At 42.3% G+C, this 26,084-nt stretch overlaps 1 protein-coding gene across 2 annotated transcripts; it reads left to right on the top strand.

Annotated features, from left to right (window-relative positions):
- On the top strand, window positions 1–26,084 carry hsd17b3 (hydroxysteroid (17-beta) dehydrogenase 3). Of its 2 annotated transcripts, XM_014171037.3 has the most exons (12): window positions 14–257; window positions 17,964–18,010; window positions 18,516–18,591; window positions 19,026–19,133; window positions 19,251–19,318; window positions 21,019–21,105; window positions 22,256–22,300; window positions 24,451–24,485; window positions 24,678–24,759; window positions 24,894–24,959; window positions 25,395–25,544; window positions 25,648–26,084. In XM_014171037.3, the coding sequence occupies exons 1-12, from the start codon at window positions 107–109 to the stop codon at window positions 25,741–25,743; spliced, it is 1,011 nt and encodes a 336-aa protein (XP_014026512.1). In that variant the 5' UTR covers window positions 14–106; the 3' UTR covers window positions 25,744–26,084. The 2 variants fall into 2 exon arrangements, with proteins under 2 accessions (XP_014026513.1, XP_014026512.1); XM_014171038.3 differs by lacking the exon at window positions 21,019–21,105 and having other exon boundaries at window positions 1–257.

Raw genomic sequence — 26,084 nt, 5'->3', positions numbered from 1 at the left:
CTGGGCTGAGGAATTGTGTTGTGGTCAGAGCAGACATACACATTCTCACACACAGGCCGAGTTTGTTGTTGCAGCCAGACAATCTTAAAGAGCCAGTGGGTCTGCCATGGATTTAATAGAGCTGTTCTTTGTCTGCCTTGGTGCTGCAGTCGTAGTCTTTTATGGAGTGAAAATGGTCCGCTTCGCTAAGATGCTTTATCCCAGAGTTTGCTTTCCGCAGCCAGATTCCTTCTTTACATCAATGGGAGAGTGGGCAGGTGAGCTCTCTCTGTGTGTGTATGTATGTGTGTGTGTGTGTGTGTGTGTGTGTGTGTGTGTGTGTGTGTGTGTGTGTGTGTGTGTGTGTGTGTGTGTGTGTTTACCCAGAATAAATAACTGACATGCGCTGAAGTTACATTACTGATTATAAGTAACTTATTAGGAAGACAAATCTGTAAACACGTTTCATGAGGTTTTAAAAAACGAATGATGTAAATTCAGTCTTTGTATGAGCACTACATGACAAAGTCCTACTTCAGTCCCTGTTCCACTTGTGGTCTCAACTTGCTTCTAAGGTATTGTACTGGATGTAATGAAATGTGGCAACTTGTGACCCCACTGTGCAAATTATACTGAAGAACAAAGAGTTCCATCTGGAATGGGATTAAAGCCCATTATTTAAAAAAAATCCAGATCTTTAAATGTCTGGGAAACACTCTATAAGGTCACTCACAGCTAGGTGGATCAGTAAGGAGGCTTTATAGAATATAGGTGGGTAAATGAATGTTGTTTTTTACACCACAGCTATCAATGCCATTTTATTATCACGTCGATGTCATGTTGACACATTGTATTATCTGGTGGGGATGAAGTGTGTCATCTGACAGGGTCACCTGGGGAGATTATCGGGCTGACTGACATGGAGCCCAGGAAAAACAAGCATGATGTCTACACACTGTTTAGATACTATAAACTAAGTGTAAACGGTGTATGGCAGGGGTCTTCAACCTTTTCCTACCCAGGCAAACCGGCGACCCAGGGACCCCCATCATATTATCCGGTGAATGATGATGACAAGTAATCAATATTTTAAAATGAAATTGGTCAATAGTTTTTCATTATTTTGACCTGCCCACATTAACATTGAAAGAAGTGTAAACTCTAACATAGCCTATTAGCTAGAAAGGTAACTCCAAACTAGGGCTGGGACGATTATGGATTTTTGGGTAATGCTTAATTGTCATGTAAATGCAAAAAAAATAAAAATAATATGGAGCTTGTAATGCATCTTTGAAAGACATACCTAATGAATACAACACAGCTTTGGTGACACCCCTGTCTCAAAAAAGGAATGGTTTTGACTGTTTATAGAACTTTTGGAAATGAAGCTTCCCCTTCAACTTTATGTAAAAATGAAAAACTGCTATTGGGTAAACTATATCTACTTGAATATAATGTTGAATCCCCCTTCTCCTAAAATTCATGTATTAAGATGATTATTATACAATAATTGTGCCAGCTCTACTCCAAACACGTTCGCTAATTGCAGCTGTTTAGCTGGTTTAACAAAGGTTAGCAATATGTTGGCAAACATGTAATTACAAGTCAAGAAAGAGTGCCAGCAGACAGTGTAATTTGTCATGACTGGTACTCACGGGTACTTTTTCAAAGCCTATGTCAGATACTCCAGTGAGTGTAATTTGATCAATATTAGGAGGTGAAACAAAGCTAACATCATTAGAAAGAAGATATTCCCCTCCTTTCTACTGTTGGCAGAGAGGAATAGGCGAAGGGAGAGGTTTCACTCTCGCCAAAATCTGTCCAAAATAAACCCAATGTGTTTTTATGGGCTTATTTTGGACCTAATCTTGTAGTCCGTCTTCCCGACAATGACTCTCATTGTTAGGGTGGAGGCATAAGCATCTCGCCATTATATTATACTTTTTTAATGTATACAGTACCAGTCAAAAGTTTGGACACCTACTCATTCAATGAGTTTTCTACATTGTAGAATAATAGTGAAGACAAACTATGAAATAACACATATGGAATCATGTAGTAGCCAAAAAAAGTGTAAGACAAATCAAAATATATTTTACAAATGACAGATTTCCACTGGTCTAATGTCCATTGCTCGTGTTTCTTGCCCAAGAAAGTCTTATTTTTATTGGTGCCCTTCTAGTAGTGGTTTATTTGCAGCAATTCGACCATGAAGGCCTGATTCACCCAGTCTCCTCTGAACAGTTGATGTTGTCCTAAAACATTAGGAGCACCTTCCTACTATTGAGTCGCACCCCCTATTGCCCTCAAAACAGCCTCAATTCATTTGGGGCAAGGACTACAAGGTGTCGAAAGCGTTCACAGGGATGCTGGCCCATGTTGACTTCAATGCTTCCCACAGTTGAGTCAAGTTGGCACAAGAAACTGTTGAACGTGAAAAACCTAGCAGCGTTGCCGTTCCTGACACACTCAAACCAGTGCGCCTGGTACCTACTACCATATCCCGGTCAAAGGCAGTGAAATCTTTTGTCTTGACCGTTCACCCTCTGAATGGTACACATACCATGTCTTAATTGGCTCTCAGCTTAAAAACCCTTATTTAACCTGTCTTCTCTCCTTCATCTACACTGATTGAAGTGGATTTAACCGGTGATATCAATAAGGAAATCATTTCACCTGGGTTCACCTGGTCAGGCTATGTCTTGGAAAGAGCATGTTCCTAAAGTTTTGTACACTCAGTGTATATTTTCGCAGACCCCCTGCAGGATCCCCGGCTGAATACCCCTGGTGTATTGTCCTTTCCTATCACATATAATTGTATACTGTATACCCTATATCCCTCAAGTTCAAATCTGGACCTCGAAACCAGTCCGACTGCTTTTTGTCATTCTTCCCCTCCAAGGAATGGATCGAAATTTACAGAATGGTTACCTAGAGGAAAATGGGGGAGGGTTAGTAGGCTATAATATCAAGTGTGCCCAATGCCACCCCTCATCTCTGATTCTCCACTGGGCGGGCAATATCAATTGTGCCTATAGGCTATTTAGTGTGGTCTCAATCAAATGACTCATACCCTATAGGCTATGTAGTGCATGAATGGAGAAGCACAGAGCAAAGTTATATTTCTAGTATAGCTGCTGGGATGGTATAAATGAAACTAGGCTGGATATTCCAACCCTGAGCCCCGGCCTGCTCTGCTCTTGCTGATCCCAAACCTTTTTGTGTGCTGGCTAACTAATGGCTGTGCTGTGTAGGCCTACGGTGGCTGTTCTGGAAGAAAGTCAAAGGTTTCTTCTGGAAATAATTTGGGATTAGGCCTACTGTAGTCCAAATATTCTTGCGCGCGGACTAGCCTATAGCCTATATAGGCTAGTCCGCGAAGATGAGAAGGAGGACCGGAGATCAACTTTGATAGCTTGCTACTACTATAATTTATTTGATTAAAAACAATGTTTCTTGCCCATGATGTATTTATCAGTGTTATTGACCTCACAATAAACCAGATTCAAGTAACTTACATTGTGTTGCTGAAACTTGAAGCAGCAGCCGTGGCACAATCAATGGGAAATGGACAGCTCATGGTGCTGAAAGTAGGTATTTCAAGTATGCCTACTTCATTTAAACCATCTTCATTTTAATTAGACTTTACTAACAACAACAGGCCTTTGTGTTGGAGCCTATTTCTTCCTATTTAAAAAAGAAGAGGTAGACCTACCTGTTTGACAGATGAAATTAGGGCTGTTAAGTTAAAACCAAGACTCAAATTCAAATAAAATGTTATTTGTCACTTGCGCCGAATACAAAAGGTGTAGACCTTACCGTGAAATGCTTACTTACAAGACCTTAACCAACAATGCAGTTCAAGAAGTAGAGTTAGGAAAATATTTACTAAATAAACTAAAGTGAAAAAAAATAAACAAAATAAAAAAGTAACAACAAAATCACAACAATAGCTAGGCTAAATATGGGGGGAACCGGTACAGAGTCAATGTGCGGGGGTATAGGTTAGTCGAGGTCATTTATAAAGTGACTATGCATAGATAATAAACAGTGAGTAGCAGCAGTGTAAAAACAAGGGGGGGGGTCAATGTAAATAGTCCAGGTGGCTATTTGATTCATTGTTCAGCAGTCTTATGGCTTGGGAGCCCTTTGGTCCTAGACTTGGTGCTCCGGTACTGCTTGCCGTGCAGTAGCAGGGAGTCTATGACTTGGGTGACTGGAGTCTTTGACAATTTTTTGGGCCTTCCTCTGACACCGCCTAGTATATACGTAGGTCCTGGATGTCAGGAAGCTTGGCCCAATGTACTGGGCCGTACACACTACCCTCTGTAGCGCCTTACGGTCAGATGCCGAGCAGTTGCCACACCAGGCGGTGATGCAACCGGTCAGGATGCTCTTGATGGTGCAACTGTGAAACATTTTGAGGATCTGGGGACCCATGCCAAATCTTGAGGGGGCATGAGAGAGTATGCCATAATCCTACCATTTTATTAAAGAAAAGGACACAAAGCACAGGCCTACCCCTTGTTAGCTTAAGATTTTGAAGAAAATAAAGCAGATCTGATTATATAAAGTGATCTATGACATTGCTCTGGTCCGCAATGCTTTATGCTAGAAACAAGCTGTAAAATACCTGGGAAAGATGTGACTGATGCATATGGGGATATCATTGTTTTGTTCTTTGACATTCAGAGGCTGAGCTACAACCTTCTATAGCCGGGAGACAAAAAGCGTACTTAGCTTGGTAGTAAAATAATTCTGTCACCTGTCAATCGATTAAGCTATTCATTTTCTGTACAATAGAAGATGTTTAAACCCAGACAGCTTTTGGGGAAACACTTTTCTCATTGGGTTAAGCAATGGAGAAGAGTAGCCAGCAGTTAAAGCTTACATTTCCCTGTGTCAGTAGGTCTACTCTGTCTGGGGTGGAAAGGTAGCCCTACATTTTTAAAGTACCATGCTCCGATTCCTAACTATGTCTCAGATTGAATTATTTGCCAACAGGGACAGTTTCATTGCAAACAAGACACACTGATTTGGCATTAGAGAAATATGTTAAGATGAACACACAGGCCTCTCTCTCTGTTCATTCTTAGCCTGTAATTTCTGTCATTTGTGTGGTATTAAAAAAAAATCTGCTAGTATGTAAAATTATGGAGAATTGCATGAAATGTTTATAAAAGGCTATTTTATCTCGGACCTGCAAACACAATGATAGATTCATGCAATGCTTTAACTATAAAGGAGATATTTCCACCCCTACTCTTGTCCATGGTGGTCTGTGAACCCACAACCTAATGACTCGCAGCCCTGTGCACTATAAAAATTCCTGCGTTGCCATGTAAGGCTTACAGGACGAAGAACAGTTTCTAAAACTGCCTATCTAAGTCTGTCCAAGAAGTGAGGGTAAATGGTAGGCATGTTCTCTGCTATGCACTGTTTTAATTATTATTTTGGGTATAGGGGAGGGTCATTTCTTTTTTTCTCTCCACCATTTAGGGAGCGTTTAGATCAAATATATTTTGCTGAAGGGAGGGCCATCCATTATCATTTCAGAGAGGTCTGATTTTCTCCATGTAACCCTTATTATAAATAACGTTCACTCCCTAATTTAGACCTGGAACACCAGGTGTGTGCAATTAATTATAGGGAGAACAGAAAACCAGCAGTACTCCGGACTTCATAAGGTTTTAATACCCCTGCCGTGTAGCCTACGTGTGAAATTTTCTGTATCAAATAAAATAAATTCACATTTTATAAGTCACATGCGCCGAATACAACAGGTGTAGGTAGACCTTACAGTGAAATGCTTACTTATGAGCCCCTAACCAACAATGCAGTTTAAAAAAAATACAGATAAGAGATAAAAGTTACAAGTAATTAAAGAGCAGCAGTAAAATAACAATAGTGAGACTATATACAGGGGGTACCGGTACAGAGTCAATATGCGGGGGAACCGGTTATTTGAGGTAATATGTACATGTAGGTAGAGTTATTAAAGTGACTATGCTTAGATGATAACAACAGGGAGTAGCAGCGGTGTAAAAGAGGGGGAGGGGGGGCAATGCAAATAGTCTGAGTAGCCATTTGACTAGATGTTCAGGAGTCTTATGGCTTGTGGGTAGAAGCTGTTTAGAAGCCTCTTGGACCTAGACTTGGCGCTCCGGTACCGCTTGTCATACAGTAGCAGAGAGAACAGTTGCCATACCAGGCAGTGATGTTGACACACCAGCATGACATTTAAACCGAGGTCATCAATGATGGCCAGCCCTCAATGGGAGGCTGAAAGCACAGATAAATGTGAAGCATCCGCTTAGCGTTTCCACTCACTAACAAATATGGTATTGAAAGGAAGCCCACTGGCCGGCATTGGGAGAAGATGGAACGAGATGGATTTTCGCTGACATTTTGCACATATGCTCATCAATTAAACATTTGATCTCAATAAAATGTGTTATGACCATAGTGGACTAAGTTTTGTAGACTTTACCCTTTGCGAAAGTTTTTAAAAATAGCGTTGCACAGGCGAAATGCACAGGTGATTTGAGTTATTGCACACACCGCACTTCAGAGTAGGTGTTCCCTAACGGAAATATGCAGATGTATGCTAGAATGTGCCAATAGGATCTCGCTAGCTCGTGCTTGGATCTGCCCACCTTCTTGCTTGTTCTGCCCACTATGACTAATTTGTTCCCATTGGATACAACAGGCTGTGGTCTATCTTGGTTTAGTTATACAAGTCTTTCCTAAAACGCAGACACGGACACAAACACACACTGAAGGCTACGCAAACACAAACACAGACTGAAGGTTAAACAAACACACATCAACTTCCTGTGTTCCTGAGGCAGCAGTCTCCCGGTGTTACTAGGCCGTCTTCTCCTCTGAGCTGTTCCGCCTCCCACAGTGCTAGCTAAAGCTGTAGTGTTCTCTTTCACCATAAAGGATCAACAATACCCAGCCTAACGGCCTCCTTTTTTCCCAAGCTCCACTTTCATTCCATTCCAATCAAGTACATGGGGAAAAAAGCCTTTAGAACAGTATGTTCCAGGGTGAATTATTCCTTTCTTTCCCCTTAACTTGGAGGAGTCTTTCCAGCTCATTGGAAATCAAATGAACATGAGTGCGTTTCTCTTTCCTTTCACCATCAAGCCTTTTTCAGTGTTAGGTTGGAGTGTGTGTAGCCTTCAGTGTGTGTGTATTTGGTTTGTGTAGTGTCCCATACCGTGTGATTTCTAATTTGACTGTGGGAGGTTTCTGGTGTGCTTTGCATCTGTTCTTACTTCAGCTCTCTGCCCTGAAGCGATGCAGGAGAAGACTAGCGTAAAGAGGAGAAGGACAGACATTCCTAACACTGTACAGTCAGAGGCTAGATAACCACATCTTGCTATTGAGGGAGAAAGAGACACCGGCTAGCTTGGATAGCCCTGAGACCACTATGCTCGAGCCAAACACCACAGCTTTCAGATGCTGCTGCCTTTGTTATAATAGGGTCACTAACCAAACGCTCCCTTCAACACCCCCCCCCCCTTCCCCTCAGAGAAGAACATTCCGGGCTTTCGTGTTCCATTCGGTTCCATCTCGAAGGTTGTTATTCTGAACTTTTATGTTCACTATCCTATGTGAAGTTAACCATGCGGTTGGCAGTGGATGCTGCTGAGGGGAGAACGGTTCATAATAATGGCTGGAACTGAGCATATGGAATGGCATCAAACACCTTGAAACCATTCCATAGCATTCAGTCATTACCTCAAGCCCATTCTCCCCGATTTAGGTGCAATCAACCTCCTGTGGCGGTTGGATTTTAACAGTGACGAGGCAAGAATGCAAAATGTTTTTTTCTTACCAGAGTGAGGCTAAACAGCCGGCGAATTGTACAATTATTTACAAAAGAAAAGAAACTGGACTGAGCAACGGAACATAAACTGAATAAAAAAATGGGTTCAAAAGAAAAGCCAGGCTCAATCATGCCTGAAAAACCTATCAGCATACCAACCCGTTCCCGGTCCTGTCTCTCAAACAAAGAAATGACAGGGATTAAATGAGGCCCGTCATGCATCAGCCAGTCAGAATAAGCCATTTGACATCATGATTAATTGGGCCAGTTCATTTTGCATGGCCCAGTGCCCCAGGTGGGTGGAGATTTCACTTCATGACCAATGGAATGGCACCAGGCAATGCAAAACTGGCCTGGTCTCATTCACTAGACGTAACATAGTAAAAGTAAATTCAGTGCACTCAAATTAGAATATGTTAAGCTTGGTATGGTTACATAAAACAGAAGGTTACTTAAGGAAAAAAATGAAAGAAGGGTCAGGCGTATAACTTGAATGTCTTGCAACCAAAATGTTGCATGTTCGAATTTCATCACTGACAACATTAGAGGGAGTGGGGAAGGGTGGGGGGGATTATTCTATGAATTTAATTGTTTTTTTCCCCCTACCATACCTTTCCTGATTGGATAAACTAATGGACAACAATCTACGGTACCTGTAGTTAAATAATTATACATATATTCCTAATTTCTTCAAGTGCTGAATTTTCACCCACAGCGGCCAATCCACCATTCTGATTTTAACTCCAACCCTCTGATGTTCACAGATTCACCCATCTTTCCCAGTATAATGTCATTTTGCTATTTCCAGTTGCAATACAGCCATCCATTTCACTTTGATGTCTTATGAGGGTCCTGAACCTCCCTAATTGTAGCATTTCTACTAATATTGCTCTATAAATAAATACTTTCCCCAAGAGTATAATAATATTTCCCATTGACGGATCGTGTTTTTTTTTGATCCCGTAACAATACAGTCTGCAGGTTGATCTGAACCCCGATATAATGACATAACATACATGCCTGGACCTGACTCCAAAAGCGAGCCACCGATTGACAGTACTAGAAAATATGTTATATTGATTCAGTTTCCTCGTTGCAGAAATCAATATAAAATAAATTATAGAAAGTAAATGTAAATCATGCACACTGAAATTAGTATGATATGTTACGTTTGGTATGGTTACAGTGCATTCTGGGAAAGTATTCAGACCCCTTGACTATTTCCACATTTTGTTACGTTACAGCCTTATTCTAAAATGAATACAAAAATCATCAATCTACACACTACCCCATAATGATAAAGCAAAAACAGGTTTTTAGAAATGTTATTAAAAATATAAAAACTGAAATCACATTTACATAAGTATTCAGACCCTTTGCTCAGTACTTAGTTGAAGCACCTTTGGCAGCGATTACAGCCTCGGGTCTTCTTGGGTATGATGCTACAAGCTTGGCACACCTGTATTTGGGGAGTTTCTCCCATTTCTTCTCTGCAGATCCTCTAAAGCTCTGTCAGGTTGGATGGGGATTGTTGCTGCACAGCTATTTTAAGGTCTCTCCAGAGATATTTGATCGGGTTCAAGTCCGGGATCTGGCTGGGCCACTCAAGGACATTCAGAGTATCATGACACAAGGCGAGACCCAGATGCTGACACAGGAGGCAGATGGTTGGAGTCTTACAATGTTTATTAATCCAAAAGGAGTAGGCAAGAGAATGGTCGTGGACAGGCAAAAGGTCAAAACCAAATCAGAGTCCAGGAGGTACAGAGTGGCAGACAGGCTCGTGGTCAAGGCAGGCAGAATGGTCAGGCAGGCAGGTACAAAGTCCAGAAACAGGCAAGGGTCAAAAGCGGGAGGACTAGAAAAAGGAGAAATGCAAAAAGCTGGAGAACGGGAAAAACGCTGGTTGACTTGGAACATACAAGACGAACTGGCACAGGGAGACAGGAAACACAGGGATAAATACACTGGGGAAAATGAGCGACACCTGGAGGTAGTGGAGACAATCACAAGGACAGGTGAAAACAGATCAGGGCATGACACAGAGTCTTGTCCCGAAGCCACTCCTGCGTTGTCTTGGTTGTGTGCATAGGGTCGCTGTCATTTTGGAAGGTGAACTTTCGCCCCAGTCTGACTCCAAGCAGATAACATGTGCCTTTTACTAAGGAGTGGCTTCCGTCTGGCCACTCTACCATGAACACCTGATTGGTGTAGTGTGCAGAGACGGTTGTCCTTCCTGAAGGTTCTCCTATCTCCACAGAAGAACTCTAGAGCTCTGTCAGAGTGACCATCGGGTTCTTGGTCACCTCTCTGACCAAGGCCCTTCTCCCCCAATTGCTCAGTTGGGCCAGGCGGCCAGCTCTAGGAAGAGTTTTGTTGCTTCCAAACTTCTTCCATTTAAGAATGATGGAGGCCACTGTGTTCTTGGATGTTCAATGCTGCAGAAATGTTTTGGTACCCTTCCCCAGATCTGAGCCTCGACACAATCCTGTCTCGGCACTCTACAGACAATTCCTTCGACCTCATTGCTCTGACATGCACTTTCAACTGTGGGACCTTATATAGACAGGTTACCACAGGTGGACTCCAATCAAATTGTAGAAACATCTCAAGGATGATCAATGGAAACAGGATGCACCTGAGCATAATTTCGAGTCTCCTAGCGAAGGGACTGAATACTTATGTGAATACGTTATTTCAGTTTTTTTTATTTATAATACATTTGCAAACATTTCTAAAAACCTGTTTCCGCTTTGTCATTTTTAAATTTATTTTACCTTTATTTAACTAGGCAAGTCAATTAATAACAAATTCTTATTTTCAATGACGGCGTAGGAACAGTGGGTTAACTGCCTTGATCAAGGGCTAATTATAATGGGGTATTATGTGTAGAGTGATGATTTTTTTTTTTTTTATCAATTTCAGAATAAGGCTGTAACTTAATAAAATGTGGAAAAAGGGATGGGGTCTGAATACTTTTCGAATGCACTGTACATAAGACAGAAGGTTACCTAAGGTGAAAGTAGGGTGGTTGGTGGGCGATTAACATAAATGTCTTTGTAGCAAGTATTTAATATAATACCTTAAATTGAAACAAATGGATTGATGTGTCAATTGTTTTACATGTCAGTTCATAGACCCGATGGCAAGGTATTGAGACATCAAAAACCTGTTCCCAACTGACTTGAATTGCATACAGTATTGCTGTCAAACCTTTTGACTTTAAGTGAAACGACTCCGGGATGCTGGCCATCTAGGCAGATTTGCAAAGAAAAAGCCATATCTCAGACTGGCCAAAAAAAAAGAAAAGATTAAGATGGGCAAAAGAACACAATCACTGGACAGAGGAACTCTGCCTAGAATGCCAGCATCCCGGAGTCGCCTCTTCGCTGTTGACGTTGAGACTGGTGTTTTGCGGGTACTATTTAATGAAGCTGCCAGTTGAGGACTTGTGAGAGGTCTGTTTCTGAAACTAGACACGAATGTACTTGTCCTCTTGCTCAGTTGTGCACCGGGGCCTCCCACTCTTCTTTCTATTCTGGTTAGAGATAGTTTGCGCTGTTCTGTGAAGGGAGTAGTACACAGCGTTGTACGAGATCTTCAGTTTCTTCACAATTTCTTGCATGGAATAGCCTTCATTTCTCAGAACAAGAATAGACTGACGAGTTTCAGAAGAAAGTTCTTTGTTTCTGGCCATTTTGAGCCTGTAATCAAACCCACAAATGCTGATGCTCCAGTTACTCAACTAGTCTAAAGAAGGCCAGATTTATTGCTTCTTTAATTAGCACAACCGTTTTCAGCTGTGCTAACATAATTGCAAAAGGGTTTTCTAATGATCAATTAGCCAAATAAAATGATAAACTTGGATTAGCTAACACAACGTGCCATTGGAACACAGGAGTGATGGTTGCTGATAATGGGCCTCTGTACGCCTATGTAGATATTCCATAAAAAAAATAAGCCATTTCTAGCTACAATAGTCATTTACAACATTAACAATGTCTACACTGTATTTCTGAACAATTTAATGTTATTTTAATGGACAAAAAAAATAGTTTTTCTTTCAAAAACAAGCACATTTCTAAGTGACCCCAAACTTTTGAACGGTAGTGTATATATTTTATCTATCTGGAGACGCCCGACAAATTGTTTGGGCATCAATAACCGTATAAAAAAAAATCAAGACAGCTGTTACACACGGTGGGATCATTTTGTGTTGGTAAAAATAATTATGCGAGAAATGGCGATGGAAATGCCTTTATGCACAAATATTTATATAGGGTACTATATAATTGCTGACACAAAGTTTGGAAAAAAAGTGGTATGTGGATGACACTTAGGCGAATAAACAATAAATGGACATAAATGGATACAGTTTTTAGAAAAGGGGTGCTTTTTTAAGTACCGGGAATATAACATTTAATAACTAACTCATAACTTAACTCATTAATTGAGTGTAACATTGATGTGGCAACTCTCTTCTGCTCTGCTATTGCACGATTCTAATTTCTACATACAGTTGAAGTCGGAAGATTACATACACTTAGGTTGAAATCATTAAAACTCGTTTTTTAGCCACTCCACAAAATTCTTGTTAACAAACTATAGTTTTGGCAAGTTGGTTAGGACATCTAGTTTGCATGACACAAGTAATTTTTCCAACAATTGTTTACAGACAGATTATTTCACTTATAATTCGCTGTATCACAATTCCAATGGGTCAGAGATTTACATACACTAAGTTGACTGTGCTTTAAACAGATTGGAAAATTCCAGAAAATGATGTCATGGCTTTAGAAGCTTCTGATAGGCTAATTGACATCATTTGAGTCAATTGGAGGTGTACCTGTGGATGTATTTCAAGGCCTACCTTCAAACTCACTGCCTCTTTGCTTGACATCATGGAAAATCTAAAGAAATCAGCCAAGACCTCAGAAAAAAAATTGTAGACCTCTACAAGTCTGGTTCATCCTTGGGAGCAATTTCCAAATGCCTGAAGGTACCACGTTCATCTGTACAAACAATAGTATGCAAGTATAAACACCATGGGACAACACAGCCATCATTCCGCTCAGGAAGGAGACGCATTCTGTCTCCTAGAGATGAACCTACTTTGGTGCGAAAAGTGTAAATCAATCCCAGAACAATAGTAAAGGACCTTGTGAAGATGCTGGAGGAAACAGGTACAAAAGTATCTATATCCACAGTAAAACGAGTCCTATATCGACATAACCTGAAAGGACGATCAGCAAGGAAGAAGCCACTGCTCCAAAACCGCCATAAAAATGGTTTGCAACTGCACATGGGGACAGAGATCTGACTTTTTGGAGAAATGTCCTCTGGTCTGATGAAACAAAAATAGAACTGTTTGGCCATAATGACCATCATTATGTTTGGAGGTAAAAGGGGGAGGCTTGCAAGCCGAAGAACACCATCCCAACCGTGAAGCACAGGGGTGGCAGCATCATGTTGTGGGGGTGCTTTGCTGCAGGAGGAACTGGTGCACTTCACAAAATAGATGGCATCATGAGGATGGAAAATTATGTGGATATATTAAGCAACATCTCAAGACATCAGTCAGAAAGTTAAAGCTTGGTCGCAAATGGGTCTTCCAAATGGACAATGACCCCAAGCATACTTCCAAAGTTGTGGCAAAATGGCTGAAGGACAATAAAGTCAAGGTATTGGAGTGGCCATCACAAAGCCCTGACCTCAATCCTATAGAACATTTGTGGGCAGAACTGAAAAAGCGTGTGCGATTAAGGAGGCCTACAAAGCTGACTCTGTTACACCAGCTCTGTTACGAGGAATGGGCCAAAATTCACCCAACATATTGTGAGAAGCTTGTGGAAGGCTACCCGAAACGTTTGACCCAAGTTAAACAATTTAAAGGCAATGCTACCAAATACTAATTGAGTGTATGTAAACTTCTGACCCACTGGGAATGTGATGAAAGAAATAAAAGCATAAATAAATCATCCTCTTTACTATTATTCTGACATTTCACATTCTTAAATAAAGTGGTGATCTTAACTGACCTAAGACAGGGAAGTTTTACTTGGATTAAATGTCAGGAATTGTGAAAAACTGAGTTTCAATGCATTTGGCTAAGGTGTATGTAAACTTCCAACTTCAACTGTAGATCTCAAATGAAGGTACTGTATCCCCAGTAAAATTGCAGCACAACTCATGAGCTCACCTCCTGCACTGCTCACACCTAATCCAGTCCCCACCTGAGATTGAAAACAGCTCCTCACAGAAAAGACACTCTGCATCCCCTTCTTTGGTGGCTGATGTGGCTTGTTGGAAGAACCTGCTTCGTTTTCTTACCCTCTCTCTTTTCTTCTTTTTGATGTTTCTGTCGAGCCTTTTCCTCCATCAACCTTTTGTAAGGTGAGGCTGTCAGTTCAGCCGCAGACTCAGCCTTTCTCTTCCTCAGCCTCGCCTCCTGGAGCGTCGGCCTCGGTGACAACTCCAATAGAACTGCTCCAGCTGTTGGTTGTTGGTTTAAGCAAAAACGAACCAGGGTGGTGGTGGTAGTGCTAGTGGCAGTAGTGCCAGTGGGGGTAGTGCTCGTGGTGGTGGCTGTAGTGCTAGTGGCGGTAGAGGTGGATGTGGTAGAGCTGGTGGCGGTAGAGCTAGTGGTGGTGGCGGTAGAGCTAGTGGTAGTGGAGGTAGAGCTAGTGGTAGTGGAGGTAGAGCTAGTGGTAGTGGAGGTAGAGCTAGTGGTGGTGGCGATAGAGCTAGTGGTGGTGGCGATATAGCTAGTGGTGGTGACGGTAGAGTTGGTGGTGGCAGTAGAGCTGGTGGAGGTGGTGGCAGTGTTAGTGGTGGTGGTGGTAGAGTTGGCAGTGGTAGAGCTGGTGGCGGTAGTGCTAGTGGTGGTGGATGTAGTGGCGGTGGCGGTAGAGGTGCTGGCGGTAGTGCTAATAGTGTTGGCGGTAGAGGTGGTGGCGGTAGTGCTAGTAGTGGTGGCGGTAGAGATGGTGGCGGTAGTGCTAGTGGTGGTGGCGGTAGAGATGCTGGCGGTAGTGCTAGAGGTGCTGGCGGTAGTGCTAGTAGTGGTGGCGGTAGAGGTGGCGGCGGTAGTGCTAGTAGTGGTGGCGGTAGAGATAGTGGTGGTGGCGGTAGAGATGCTGGCGGTAGTGCTAGAGGTGCTGGCGGTAGTGCTAATAGTGGTGGCGGTAGAGGTGGTGGCGGTAGTGCTAGTACTGGTGGCGGTAGAGATGGTGGCGGTAGTGCTAGTGGTGCTGGCGGTAGAGGTGCTGGCGGTAGAGGTGCTGGCGGTAGTGCTAGTGGTGCTGGCGGTAGAGGTGCTGGCGGTAGAGGTGCTGGCGGTAGTGCTAGTAGTGGTGGCGGTAGTGCTAGTAGTGGTGGCGGTAGTGCTAGTAGTGGTGGCGGTAGAGGTGGTGGTGGTAGTGCTAGAGGTATTGGTGGTGTTGGCGGTAGTGTTGTATTTTGAGACAGGCTTGAATAAGGTAAGTAGCCAATAGGCAGAGGGTAGCATAATTTGTCTGATGCTCTAATAATGGTATGGGAATAATAATGTATTATGCAGGCCTACATTGAACGCCACACATTGGCTGCTACTGTAGACTGAATGATAGATAGCTATTTCCATGTTAAAATGTTATGGGATACATTTTCTCCATTGTTTTTGGTGGTAGGCCACTCTGGAAAGTCTATATTATGATCAAATAGCCACAGTAGCCTACTTGAACACTGTCTGGAACTGTAACTTAAAACAGGTACAGCCTCAGTGTTCACAGTAAACACGTGCTGGAAGATACACAGAATTAGAGGGAACATTGCCTGAAGCTGTTTGAAACATCTTTGTAGGCCGTAAAAAACTGGTCAACCGTAGGCTTAATAAAGCCCACGGCCCTCGCAAGACTGGTTGCTTGCGGTACTCGAACTGAAAGTTGAGGGTTGCACTTAAGCCACTGAACCAATCCACCCCTCCATGCCCCTTTCCTTTCTTGAACCTGTGCTTGATTCCCATCCTCTCTGCCAGATCGAAGGCGAGTCTTCTCACGTCCCATGATGTTATGCCAAATAGGGTTCTTTCCATTTGTTGAATGTGGTTGAGGTCACTTTCATATGTGGAAGAGAAAACTGGCACCCGCCCATTTGGCTGAAGCCTGGGTTTTTCACCTCATTTCCTTTGTGTTGCCGTAGTGTTCTTGATGGAATGTTGGACACCCTGGCAGCTCCCTTTAAGATCTGCCCATTTTCCATTGCCTTCAGTGCATGCTGTGTTGACTCAGGGCCATAGCTTCCATTGCTTCAGTCTGTTTTCTTCTTGTATGTTCTCATCTGAAATTAAAAACATTGAATTATATTAGTAACTGTAAGGAACTGACCCTTAACCTGACCCCTAATCTAACAAATGCCCCCTAACCCTAACACCTAACCCCTAATCTAACAGATGGCCCTTAACCCTAACTACCCCACACAGGACTGTGTACCTTAAGACTAACCCGTTTCTTTCAAACCACATGACTTAAAGTATTATTATTGACCTACAGAGGGATAGGTGCCAATTTAAAAGCTCTCTCTTAAAAACGTAGCTAGCTATCTAGCTATATGACATAAAATGCTGTGTAAAATAACTAAACGGCTTTAAAGTAACATTAACTGTAAAGCTTTCTGTCACATTTACAACTGCAATTACGATATCTTATTGAATGTATTTTACCTTGTAGTAAGGTTATACGTAGCTAGCTATCTAGTGAACGTTATATGACATAAAATGCTGTGTAAAGCAACTAAAAGACTATAAAGTAACATTAACTGTAAAGCTATCAGTCACTAGTGGAAACATTTACAACTGCAATTAATTATCTTTTTTAATGTATTTTACCTCAGACGATCGGGTAGTAAGGTTGCTAGCTAGCTCTGCTAGCAGTTTATGCTAACTAGCTAGCTGGCTAGCATTTACAGCCAGTAAGGTTGCTAGCTAGAAAATGAGCATAAACTACCACTAACTGGGATAGTCATTGTCTAAATGACAAGTAGAAACACATTCAGAACCATAAAACTAGCCCCCAGGGGCCAGTTAACCCCAACAAGGTGGAGGCGAGTTGCTCCCAACACACTCATCCAACATTTTACTAACTTACTTTACTGAAAAATTATCTAAACGTTTCTCTCTAAACAAGTGGATTATTTATCTTAAGGGGGGGGGGGCTAGTTAACCTCAGGGACTAGTTACCCCCTAGTAATGGGGCAGCAGGTAGCCAAGTGGTTAGGGCATTGGGCCAGTAACCGAAAGGTTGCTAGATCGAATCCCCGAGCTGACAAGGTTCAATCTGTCATTCTGCCCGTTCCTAGGCCCTCATTGTAAATAAGAATTTGTTCTTAACTGACTTCCCTGGTTAAATAAAAAAAAGAACCATCATATTGAAGTACACTTGGAGTCAGTCATGATGTGGTGTGTTGTCCTTTAGAACTACACACACAACCTCATATATAGACGACTTCTATATCTGTCGTTTCCATTACACATGTTGCAATTACTTTTTCTTGCGACATTGCTTTTGTCGAATAAAACTGGGTCAATGGAAGCCTGCCTATTAATTGATTTATCAAGACAACTCCTCCACGCTTGTCTCGAAGCAGCGCGATGACGCTGTTCCAATCAAAGCGGTGCTGAAATGATCATCTAGGTGACATGATTATTGCTTTAAATTACAGTTAACACTTGGATATGACTTTGGGAGTTTCAGTATAAAACAGCAATTTGATACATGCCTTCAATTGCATTAGCCTACTTTATTCCAATATTTTCATCATTCAGGTGAGTTTTCCAGTCTCTGCCGCCCGCCTCTTCTGCATTGTTCTCAGCACCAGTTTAAATCAATATACTGTTTTCTAGAAATATGGTTCCTTTTTGGGTTAAAGCTCATTTAATTTCTGTGATATTGGACTGGGCCTGGGCTCGGGTTTCAGTTTACCGGGCTTGGATCAGACTTGGCTCTAACTTTCAGGCCCGATGAAAACTATACTTACCAGTGGAGCAGTCCACCCATGCTGCGGTGCATGAAGCCTCTAGTGGTGGGACATTGTACTGCCTGGATACTTCTATCAGTAGCAATGTGTAAATATATTTTGCAGTGACATCCTATCCCATCTTGCTCTGTTGCAGTGGTCACTGGTGGGTCAGACGGGATAGGGAAGGCTTACGCCTTTGAGGTAAGTTACCATTGCTGTCTCTGAATGTGACTGTGGCTGTTCATGACATACTATCTGTCCATCACTAACTCCAGTGGTTCTATCCCACCTGTCCATCACTAACTCCATGTGGTTCTATCCCACCTGTCCATCACTAACTCCAGTGGTTCTATCCCACCTGTCCATCACTAACTCCAGTGGTTCTATCCCACCTGTCCATCACTAACTCCAGTGGTTCTATCCCACCTGTCCATCACTAACTCCATGTGGTTCTATCCCACTGTCCATCACTAACTCCAGTGGTTCTATCCCACCTGTCCATCACTAACTCCAGTGGTTCTATCCCACCTGTCCAACACTAACTCCAGTGGTTCTATCCCACTGTCCATCACTAACTCCAGTGGTTCTATCCCACCTGTCCATCACTAACTCCAGTGGTTCTATCCCACCTGTGCAACACTAACTCCAGTGGTTCTATCCCACCTGTCCATCACTAACTCCATATGGGTCTGTCCTACCTGTGCAGCTGGCAGGACGTGGGCTGAACGTGGTGATCCTGAGCAGAACCAAGGACAAACTGGACCGGGTGGCACTGGAGATAGGTGGGAGGAATTAACGTCCTTCTCCTGGAATGAGCAACATTGTCTTTGAGGGTTAAGATCAGGAGTGTCAAACATACTGCCCGCAGGGGTTCAGTCCATCCCAAGGGTGGTTTGTGTAAAAAAATATATATATATATTGTTTTTTGAAATTATAATGGACCTACATTTATAGAGTTTCTTGACTGTTTCCAGCTCTCTAATAATCACGGAATTTAAAGCTACACCGTCAGGGTCGAATTATCTAAAACGATGGATATAGGACTATTTTTGCACCATTTGACAGCGAGGAAATATAACACACATTCGGTGCAGCCCTCCGGACCTTGATGAAGACCATATATGCCCCCCGGTGCATAATGAGTTTGACACCCCAGGTTTAGATGTTAGGTCAATGTATCTCTTGAACTTCATTTTGTGACGTTTCTCTTTCACAGGAGAAACCACGGGTCAGAAAGTGAAAGTGATCGTAGCCGATTTCACTGAGGATGACATGTATGAACACATTGAGGAGAACCTGAAAGGCTTAAATATCAGTGTATTAGGTGCGCAGTGTCCTTCATTATTACTCCTTGTTATATTTACTGATCTTTAAAAATGTTCTACCTATCCCAATGACAGCTGCCGAGTGGCATTAACCTGGTCTTATCCAATTCATGCAGTGAACAATGTGGGGATTCTGCCTAGTCATATTCCCTGCAAGTTCCTGCAGACTAAGGACCTGGAACAGGTGAGAGGAAACATACAATATTGGTTCACCTACAGATGTAGGATCTTAATTTGAGCCAGTTTGCTACAGCAGGAAAATAATCCTGCAGCAACAGGAAATGTGAATTATTTTGTGTATTATAATTAATATACATTTTTGTAGGGGCTGATGCGTTTGACGTTAGGGCAAACCAATCTGAAATGTTCAATTGGAAATTACAAACTTTAGAAGCCTTTTAAACGTTGAATACACTACAAGTTTGCAATTCCTGCTATGCACACATTTTATTTTCAACAAAAGAGTGATCAAATTAAGATCCCGTCCTCATACCTCACCTGTCCTCTTACCTGTTCCTCACACTCCCCTTTCCTCTCTCACCTCACCTTTATCCAACACGCTGCGTGACACAGTGGAGGCTGCTGAGGGGAGAATGGCTCATAATAATGTCTGGAATGGAGTCAATGGAATGCTATCAATGACATGGAGTTCACGTGTTTGATACCGTTTCATTAACTCCATTCCAGACATTATTATGAGCTGTCCTCCTTTCAGCAGCTTCCACTGCTGGAATGGAATAAATGGAACGGTATTCAAAAGATCAAACATGGAAACCACGTTTGACTCCATTCCATTCATTTCATTCCAGCCTCTACAATGAGCCCGTCCTCCTATAGCTCCTCCCACCAGGCTCCACTGGTGTGATGTCATAATATGCCAGTTATTACGTTGATGTGGATCCACCTCAAGAATTGCACTTATATTTGGCGAAAGGCTCGTAGCACACATACTCAGGCTGACTGGCTCTCGTTCAGGCAAATGAAAAATAAGTGCATTCAGGCTATCAGGAAGGCCAAAGTTAGTTACTTTAAGGAGCAGTTCTCTCTCTGTGGGTCTAACCCCAAGAAGTTCTGGAAACGGTTAAAGACCTGGAGAATAAACCCTCCTCCTTACTGCTGCCCATGTCCCTTAATGTTGATGATGTGGTTGTTACTGACAAGAAGCACATGGCTGAGCTCTTTAAATCATCACTTCATTAAATCAGGATTCCTAATTGACTCAGCCATGCCTCCTTGCCCGTCCAACATTTCCTCATCTCCCACCCCTTCTAATGTGACTAGCCCTGACGCTCCTCCCTCTTTTTCCCCTGCCCTGCTACAAAGTTTCTCCCTGCAGCCGGTCACTGAGTCCGAGGTGCTAAAGGAGCTCCTAAACTTGACCCCAAAAAAACATCTGGGTCAGATGGTTAAGACGCTTTCTATCATTGCCAAGCCTATCTCTGAACTTTTTAACCTGTCTCTCCTCTCTGGGGAGGTTCCCATTGCTTGGAAGGCAGCCACGGTTCGTCCTTTATTAAAGGGGGAGATCAAGCTGATCCTAACTGTTATAGGCCCATTTCTATTTTGCTCTGTTTATCAAAAGTTTTGGAAAAACTTGTCAATGACTGACTGGCTTTCTTGATATCTATAGTATTCTCTCTGGTATGAAATCTGGTTTCCGCTCAGGTTATGGATGTGTCACTGCAACCTTAAAGGTCCTCAATGATGACACCATTGCCCTTGATTCTAGGCAATGTTGTGCGGCCAAAGATTTTGATATGGTAGATCATTCCATTCTTTTGGGCTGGCTAAGGAGTATTGGTGTCTCTGAGGGGTCTTTGGCCTGGTTTGCTAACTACCTCTCAAAGAGTGCAGTGTATAAAGTCAGAACATCTTCTGTTTCAGCCACTGCCTGTCACCAAGGGAGTACCCCAAGGCTCGATCCTAGGCACCACGCTCTTCTCAATTTACATCAACAACATAGCTCAGGCAGTAGGAAGCTCTCTCATCCATTTAGCTACAGTCTTCTACTCAGCTGGCCCCTCGCCGGATTTTGTGTTAAACGCTCTACAACAAAGCTTTCTTAGTGTCCAACAAGCTTTCTCTGCCCTTAACCTTGCTCTGAACACCTCCAAAACAAAGGTCATGATTACAGGTGTGATTACTACCTCTGAGGGCTTAGAGCTTGAGGTAGTTAACTCATACAAGCACTTGGGAGTATGGCTAGACAGTACACTATCAGCACATATCAAAGCTGCAGGCGGAATCGCTCCTCTTTCACACCAGCTGCCAACTAACCCTGAATCAGATGACCATGCTAGATTACGGAGACGGCAGGTAAGGGTGCACTTGAGCGGCTAGATGTTCTTTATCATTCGGCCATCAGATTTGCCACCAATGCTCCTTATAGGACACATCACTGCACTCTATACTCCTCTGTAAACTGGTCATCTCTGTATACTCGTCGCAAGACCCACTGGTTGATGCTTATTTCTAAAACCCTCTTAGGCCTCACTCCCCCCTATCTGAGATACCTACTGCTGCCCTCATCCTCCACATACAACACCCGTTCTGCCAGTCACATTCTGTTAAAGGTCCCCAAAGCACACACATCCCTGGGTCGCTCGTCTTTTCAGTTCGCTGCAGCTAGCGACTGGAATGAGCTGCAACAAACACTCAAGCTGGACAGTTTTATCTCCATCTCTTCATTCAAAGACTCAATCATGGACACTCATACTGACAGTTGTGGCTGCTTTGCGTAATGCATTGTTGTCTCTACCTTCTTGCCCTTTGTGCTGTTGTCTGTGCCCAATAATGTTTGTACCATGTTTTGTGCTGCTACCATGTTGTCATGTTGTGTTGCTACCATGCTTTGTTGCCATGTGTTGCTGCCTTGCTATGCTGTTGTCTAAAGTATCTCTTTATCTCTTGTTGTGATGTGTGTTTTGTCCTATATTTTTATTTGATTTATTTTACTTTGAATCCCAGCCTCCATCCCCGCGGGAGGCCTTTTGCTTTTTGGTAGGCCGTCATTGTAAATAAGAATTTGTTCTTAACTGACTTGCCTAGTTAAATAAAAATGTTACCTGTGGAAGACAAGGAAGGAGGAACACACTTCACTATTGTTTTTTTTCCCTTCCAGAGAATTACAAAAGTGATCAACTGCAATGTGAAAGCCTTGGTCAAGGTGGGTAGATATTGAAGCCCATCAGTGGAGTTTATGTTAAAGGGATACTTTGGGATTTTGGCAATGAGGCCCTTTATCTACTTCCGCAGAGTCAGATGAACTCATGGATACTATTGAATATCTCTGTACACAGTTTGAAGGAAGTTGCTGACTAGGGTTAGCACAATTACTAACTAACACTTTACTGAGAACACATTCATTTACAGCAACAACCTGGGAATAATGACAGGGGAGAGGATGAATGAGCCATTTGTAAACTGGGGATGATTATGTGACCCAGATTGGAAATTTAGCCAGGACACCAGGATTAACACCACTGTGCCATGGGATCTTTTATGTGACCAAGGAGAGTCAGGACACCCATTTAACATCCCATCTGAAAGATAGCACTCTACACAGGGAATTTTTTTTTAAATGAGAGGAAAGGTTGCCTCCTACTGGCCCTCCAACACCACTTCCAGCAGCATCTGGTCTCCCATCCAGGAACTGACCAGGACCAACCATGCTTAGCTTCAGAAGCAAGCCAGCAACAGAATGCAGGGTGGTATGCTGCTGGCATACCACCCTGCATCCCATGTTAGTGCAATGAATGGAAGTCTGTGGTAACTGCTAGCATGTGGTAACTGCTAGCATGCTAGTAGATACCATAGACTTCCAGTCATTGTGCTAACGCTAGTTAGCATTGGCTCGCGAAACTACTTCCTTCATACTAAACACAGAGACATAAAAATGGTATCCACGAGTTCGTCTGACCAGGACCGGCGTTATGGGCGGACCTTAGGGGCCCTGGCCCGCCCTAACATACCTTATGCCCCGTCCAAATTAAATATTTAAATATTGATAACTTATTTGACCGAGACACCCGCCAACAGAAAGACCCATCCAAGCAAGCGAAACAGCGTCTCTGTCTCAGTATGTGTAGCCCATGTATCTGATGCTGTCAGAACTAAAAGAGTATGGCATGACATTTGCTTTTTTGCTAGTCCGCATCACATACAGTACATTCGGAAAGTATTTAGATCCCTTGACTTTTTCCACATTTTGTTACAGCTGTATTCTAAAATGGATCAAATAGTTTTTTCCCCCTTATCAACACACAATACCCCATAATGACAAAGCAGAACCTGGTTCAGACATTTTTGCAAATGTATTAAAAATAAAAAAACTGAAATATTACATTTGCATAAGTTTTCAGACCCTTTACTCAGTACTTTGTTGAAGCACCTTTGGCAGTGATTACAGCCTTGGTTATGACGTTACAAGCTTGGCACACCTGTATTTGTGGAGTTTCTCCCATTCTTCTCTGCAGATCCTTAAAGAAGTATTTAATCCACTTTAGAATAAGGCTGTAACTGTGGAACAAGTCAAGGGGTCTGAATACTTTCTGAATGCACTGTTCATGGGGTTACATATTGTAAGACAGAAGGGTGCTGTTTTAGTCGATCGGAAGCCAGAACTGCGCACTGCCCACGCCACCACCAAATTAAATGACGAGACAGGATGGCACCGGTTGAAATAGAACAAGCAGGTAACAATTTTACGGGCTTTTATCAGCACAAAAATCACTGAGGGAGCAGGCCCTACATCTCAAGCAAAATAATAAAATCATCAACGCACTCAACAGCTTTCGTTGTTTAGGCTATGTGACATGGACATGTGCCGACTGATTGCCAACTGCCAATTGACTTTTTGCATATCAACCCATATTCATATTGTCATTATTGCTTTTGTGATGATTTTCACTATTATCAAGCACACTTGCCGCTTGTAATGATGTTTTCGTCATTTGACCATGCATCTTGCTGACCTTGCTCTTGGTGGTTGCCCTATTTCTTTTTATTTTGTCGTTATAAAAAGAAGCTTATACCGGGTTCCAACACCAATGCTTAATGTTAATAGTTGTAACAAAGGCACTCCATGAATACAATTTATTGAACACTTAATATTATAAGAAACAAATAAAAAATGACAGTCTACATCCAAGTAGGAGGTCCCGTGGAAAAACAACTTTCCCCTCTATGGAAATCACATGCCTGTCCAATGGATTTTTCTTTCTGGCGCCGGCCCTGCATCTGACTCATTGCCAAAATCCCGAAGTATCCCTTTAATTAAGTGTCTTTGTTTTTAACTGACTTGTCTTTGTTCCACAGATGTGCCAAATAGTCCTGCCAGGGATGGAGAAGAGGTGTTTTTGGAGAGGTTTTCCTCAAGCCAATATTTGAGACTTCACATTGTCAATTAATCAAAAGTCCAATTTATTTATACTGAAACGAGAATTAGTCCAATCTAAAATCCTGTTAATTACTGGATGAACATATGTTGATGAATGTCAGGAGAGGAGAACCTGAGTAATCCTGACTGTCTAATTCCTCTGCAGAGGGAAGGGAGTGATCGTGAACATCTCCTCTGGTGTTGCCAGTGTTCCCTCCCCCATGTACACCATGTACTGCGCATCAAAGGCTAGTACAGAACTGCTATCTCTTTCTAAGCACAGGATGATCGGTCAGTTGTACACGATGCTTCTGGAATTAGTAGTTTGTATAACAAATAATCAAAGTGATTTCAATGTTTCTGTCTTGCTGTCTTTGTACAGGTTTTTGTGGAGAGGTTCTCTCAAGGTCTGCAGGCTGAATATAAAGCAAAAAGAATCATGATACAGGTGCAGTGATGCATCAGTGTGCATGGATCTATTTTACATTCATATAAAAAGGGGGAGGTCACTCAAATTGTTTGTACATGTACTGACGGTGTATATTGGCTTATTCATCCCCCCCTCCTCTCACCTGTAACTATTCCCCAGGTTGTTGCTGTAAATCAGAATGTTCTCAGTCAACTTACCTGGTAAAATAAGGGTAAAATAAATAAATACAAATTGTATTCATTGGTTTGTACAGCAACGTGAATGTGAATTCAGGAGGTGAGCTAAATCAAGATTTGAAAAATCTTAAGGGAAATAAATGGGATTTTTCTATTCTTGAATTTTAAGGTAAATTCACTTCCCCACTTGACTGAATTTAAATGGAACTGACCTCAACACTGTCTACTCTAAATGTTTGCTTTACTCTATGTTTCTTCCCTGTGTCTCTGTGTCCAGGCAGTGGCTCCATTTGGGGTGTCCACCCCCATGACGGGCTACCAGAAGTCCAACATGGTGACCCTGACAGCGGAGGACTTTGTCAGGACATCCCTGGAGTACCTCCAAGCCGGGGACAAGACCTACGGCAGCATCTGTCACACAGTACTGGTAAATCACATCAGAACATTTACACATATGGAAAGTAGGAGTATTTACCTTGTTTTTAGTCATTGAAACAGGTGTGTGTGTGCGCTGTGTGTTGTCTTTACAGGCTTGGATGGTACAGGCTGTTCCTCAGCAGATCCTCCACAGTGAGACCATGCAGGACAGTCTACTAGAGTATGTGAAGAAAAGAGTGGGGACATAGGTCATAGGAGATCAACTGCAACACATGCACTATTTTATCATCATGTACTGTATGCATGTCTGTAAATAAGATATGCCTTTTAAATAACTTTTTCACATGTATGTTTTTCTAAAACAAGAGGACTGTACAGGCATTTTTAACTCATATTTCTAGTAAGTTGAACTCAAAATCAATGTTTATGTGATACTGACTCAAAATGAGAAGTCACTCCAACCTTTCCCAGCATGCTCTGCTACAGGTCGATTTTTTGGAATCTGTGTTTTTTAATGTACATTGAGTGATTGATTGATTCATCTTATACTACACAAAGATAAATAATACATGTTTATAAAAACTAATCC

The sequence above is a fragment of the Salmo salar genome, chromosome 24, assembly GCF_965601325.2.
Source record: "Salmo salar chromosome 24, fSalSal1, whole genome shotgun sequence".
NCBI classification, from domain to species: domain Eukaryota; kingdom Metazoa; phylum Chordata; class Actinopteri; order Salmoniformes; family Salmonidae; genus Salmo; species Salmo salar.
Note: the sequence above shows the minus strand (reverse complement) of the source record. Positions and strands in the feature narration are given on the sequence as shown.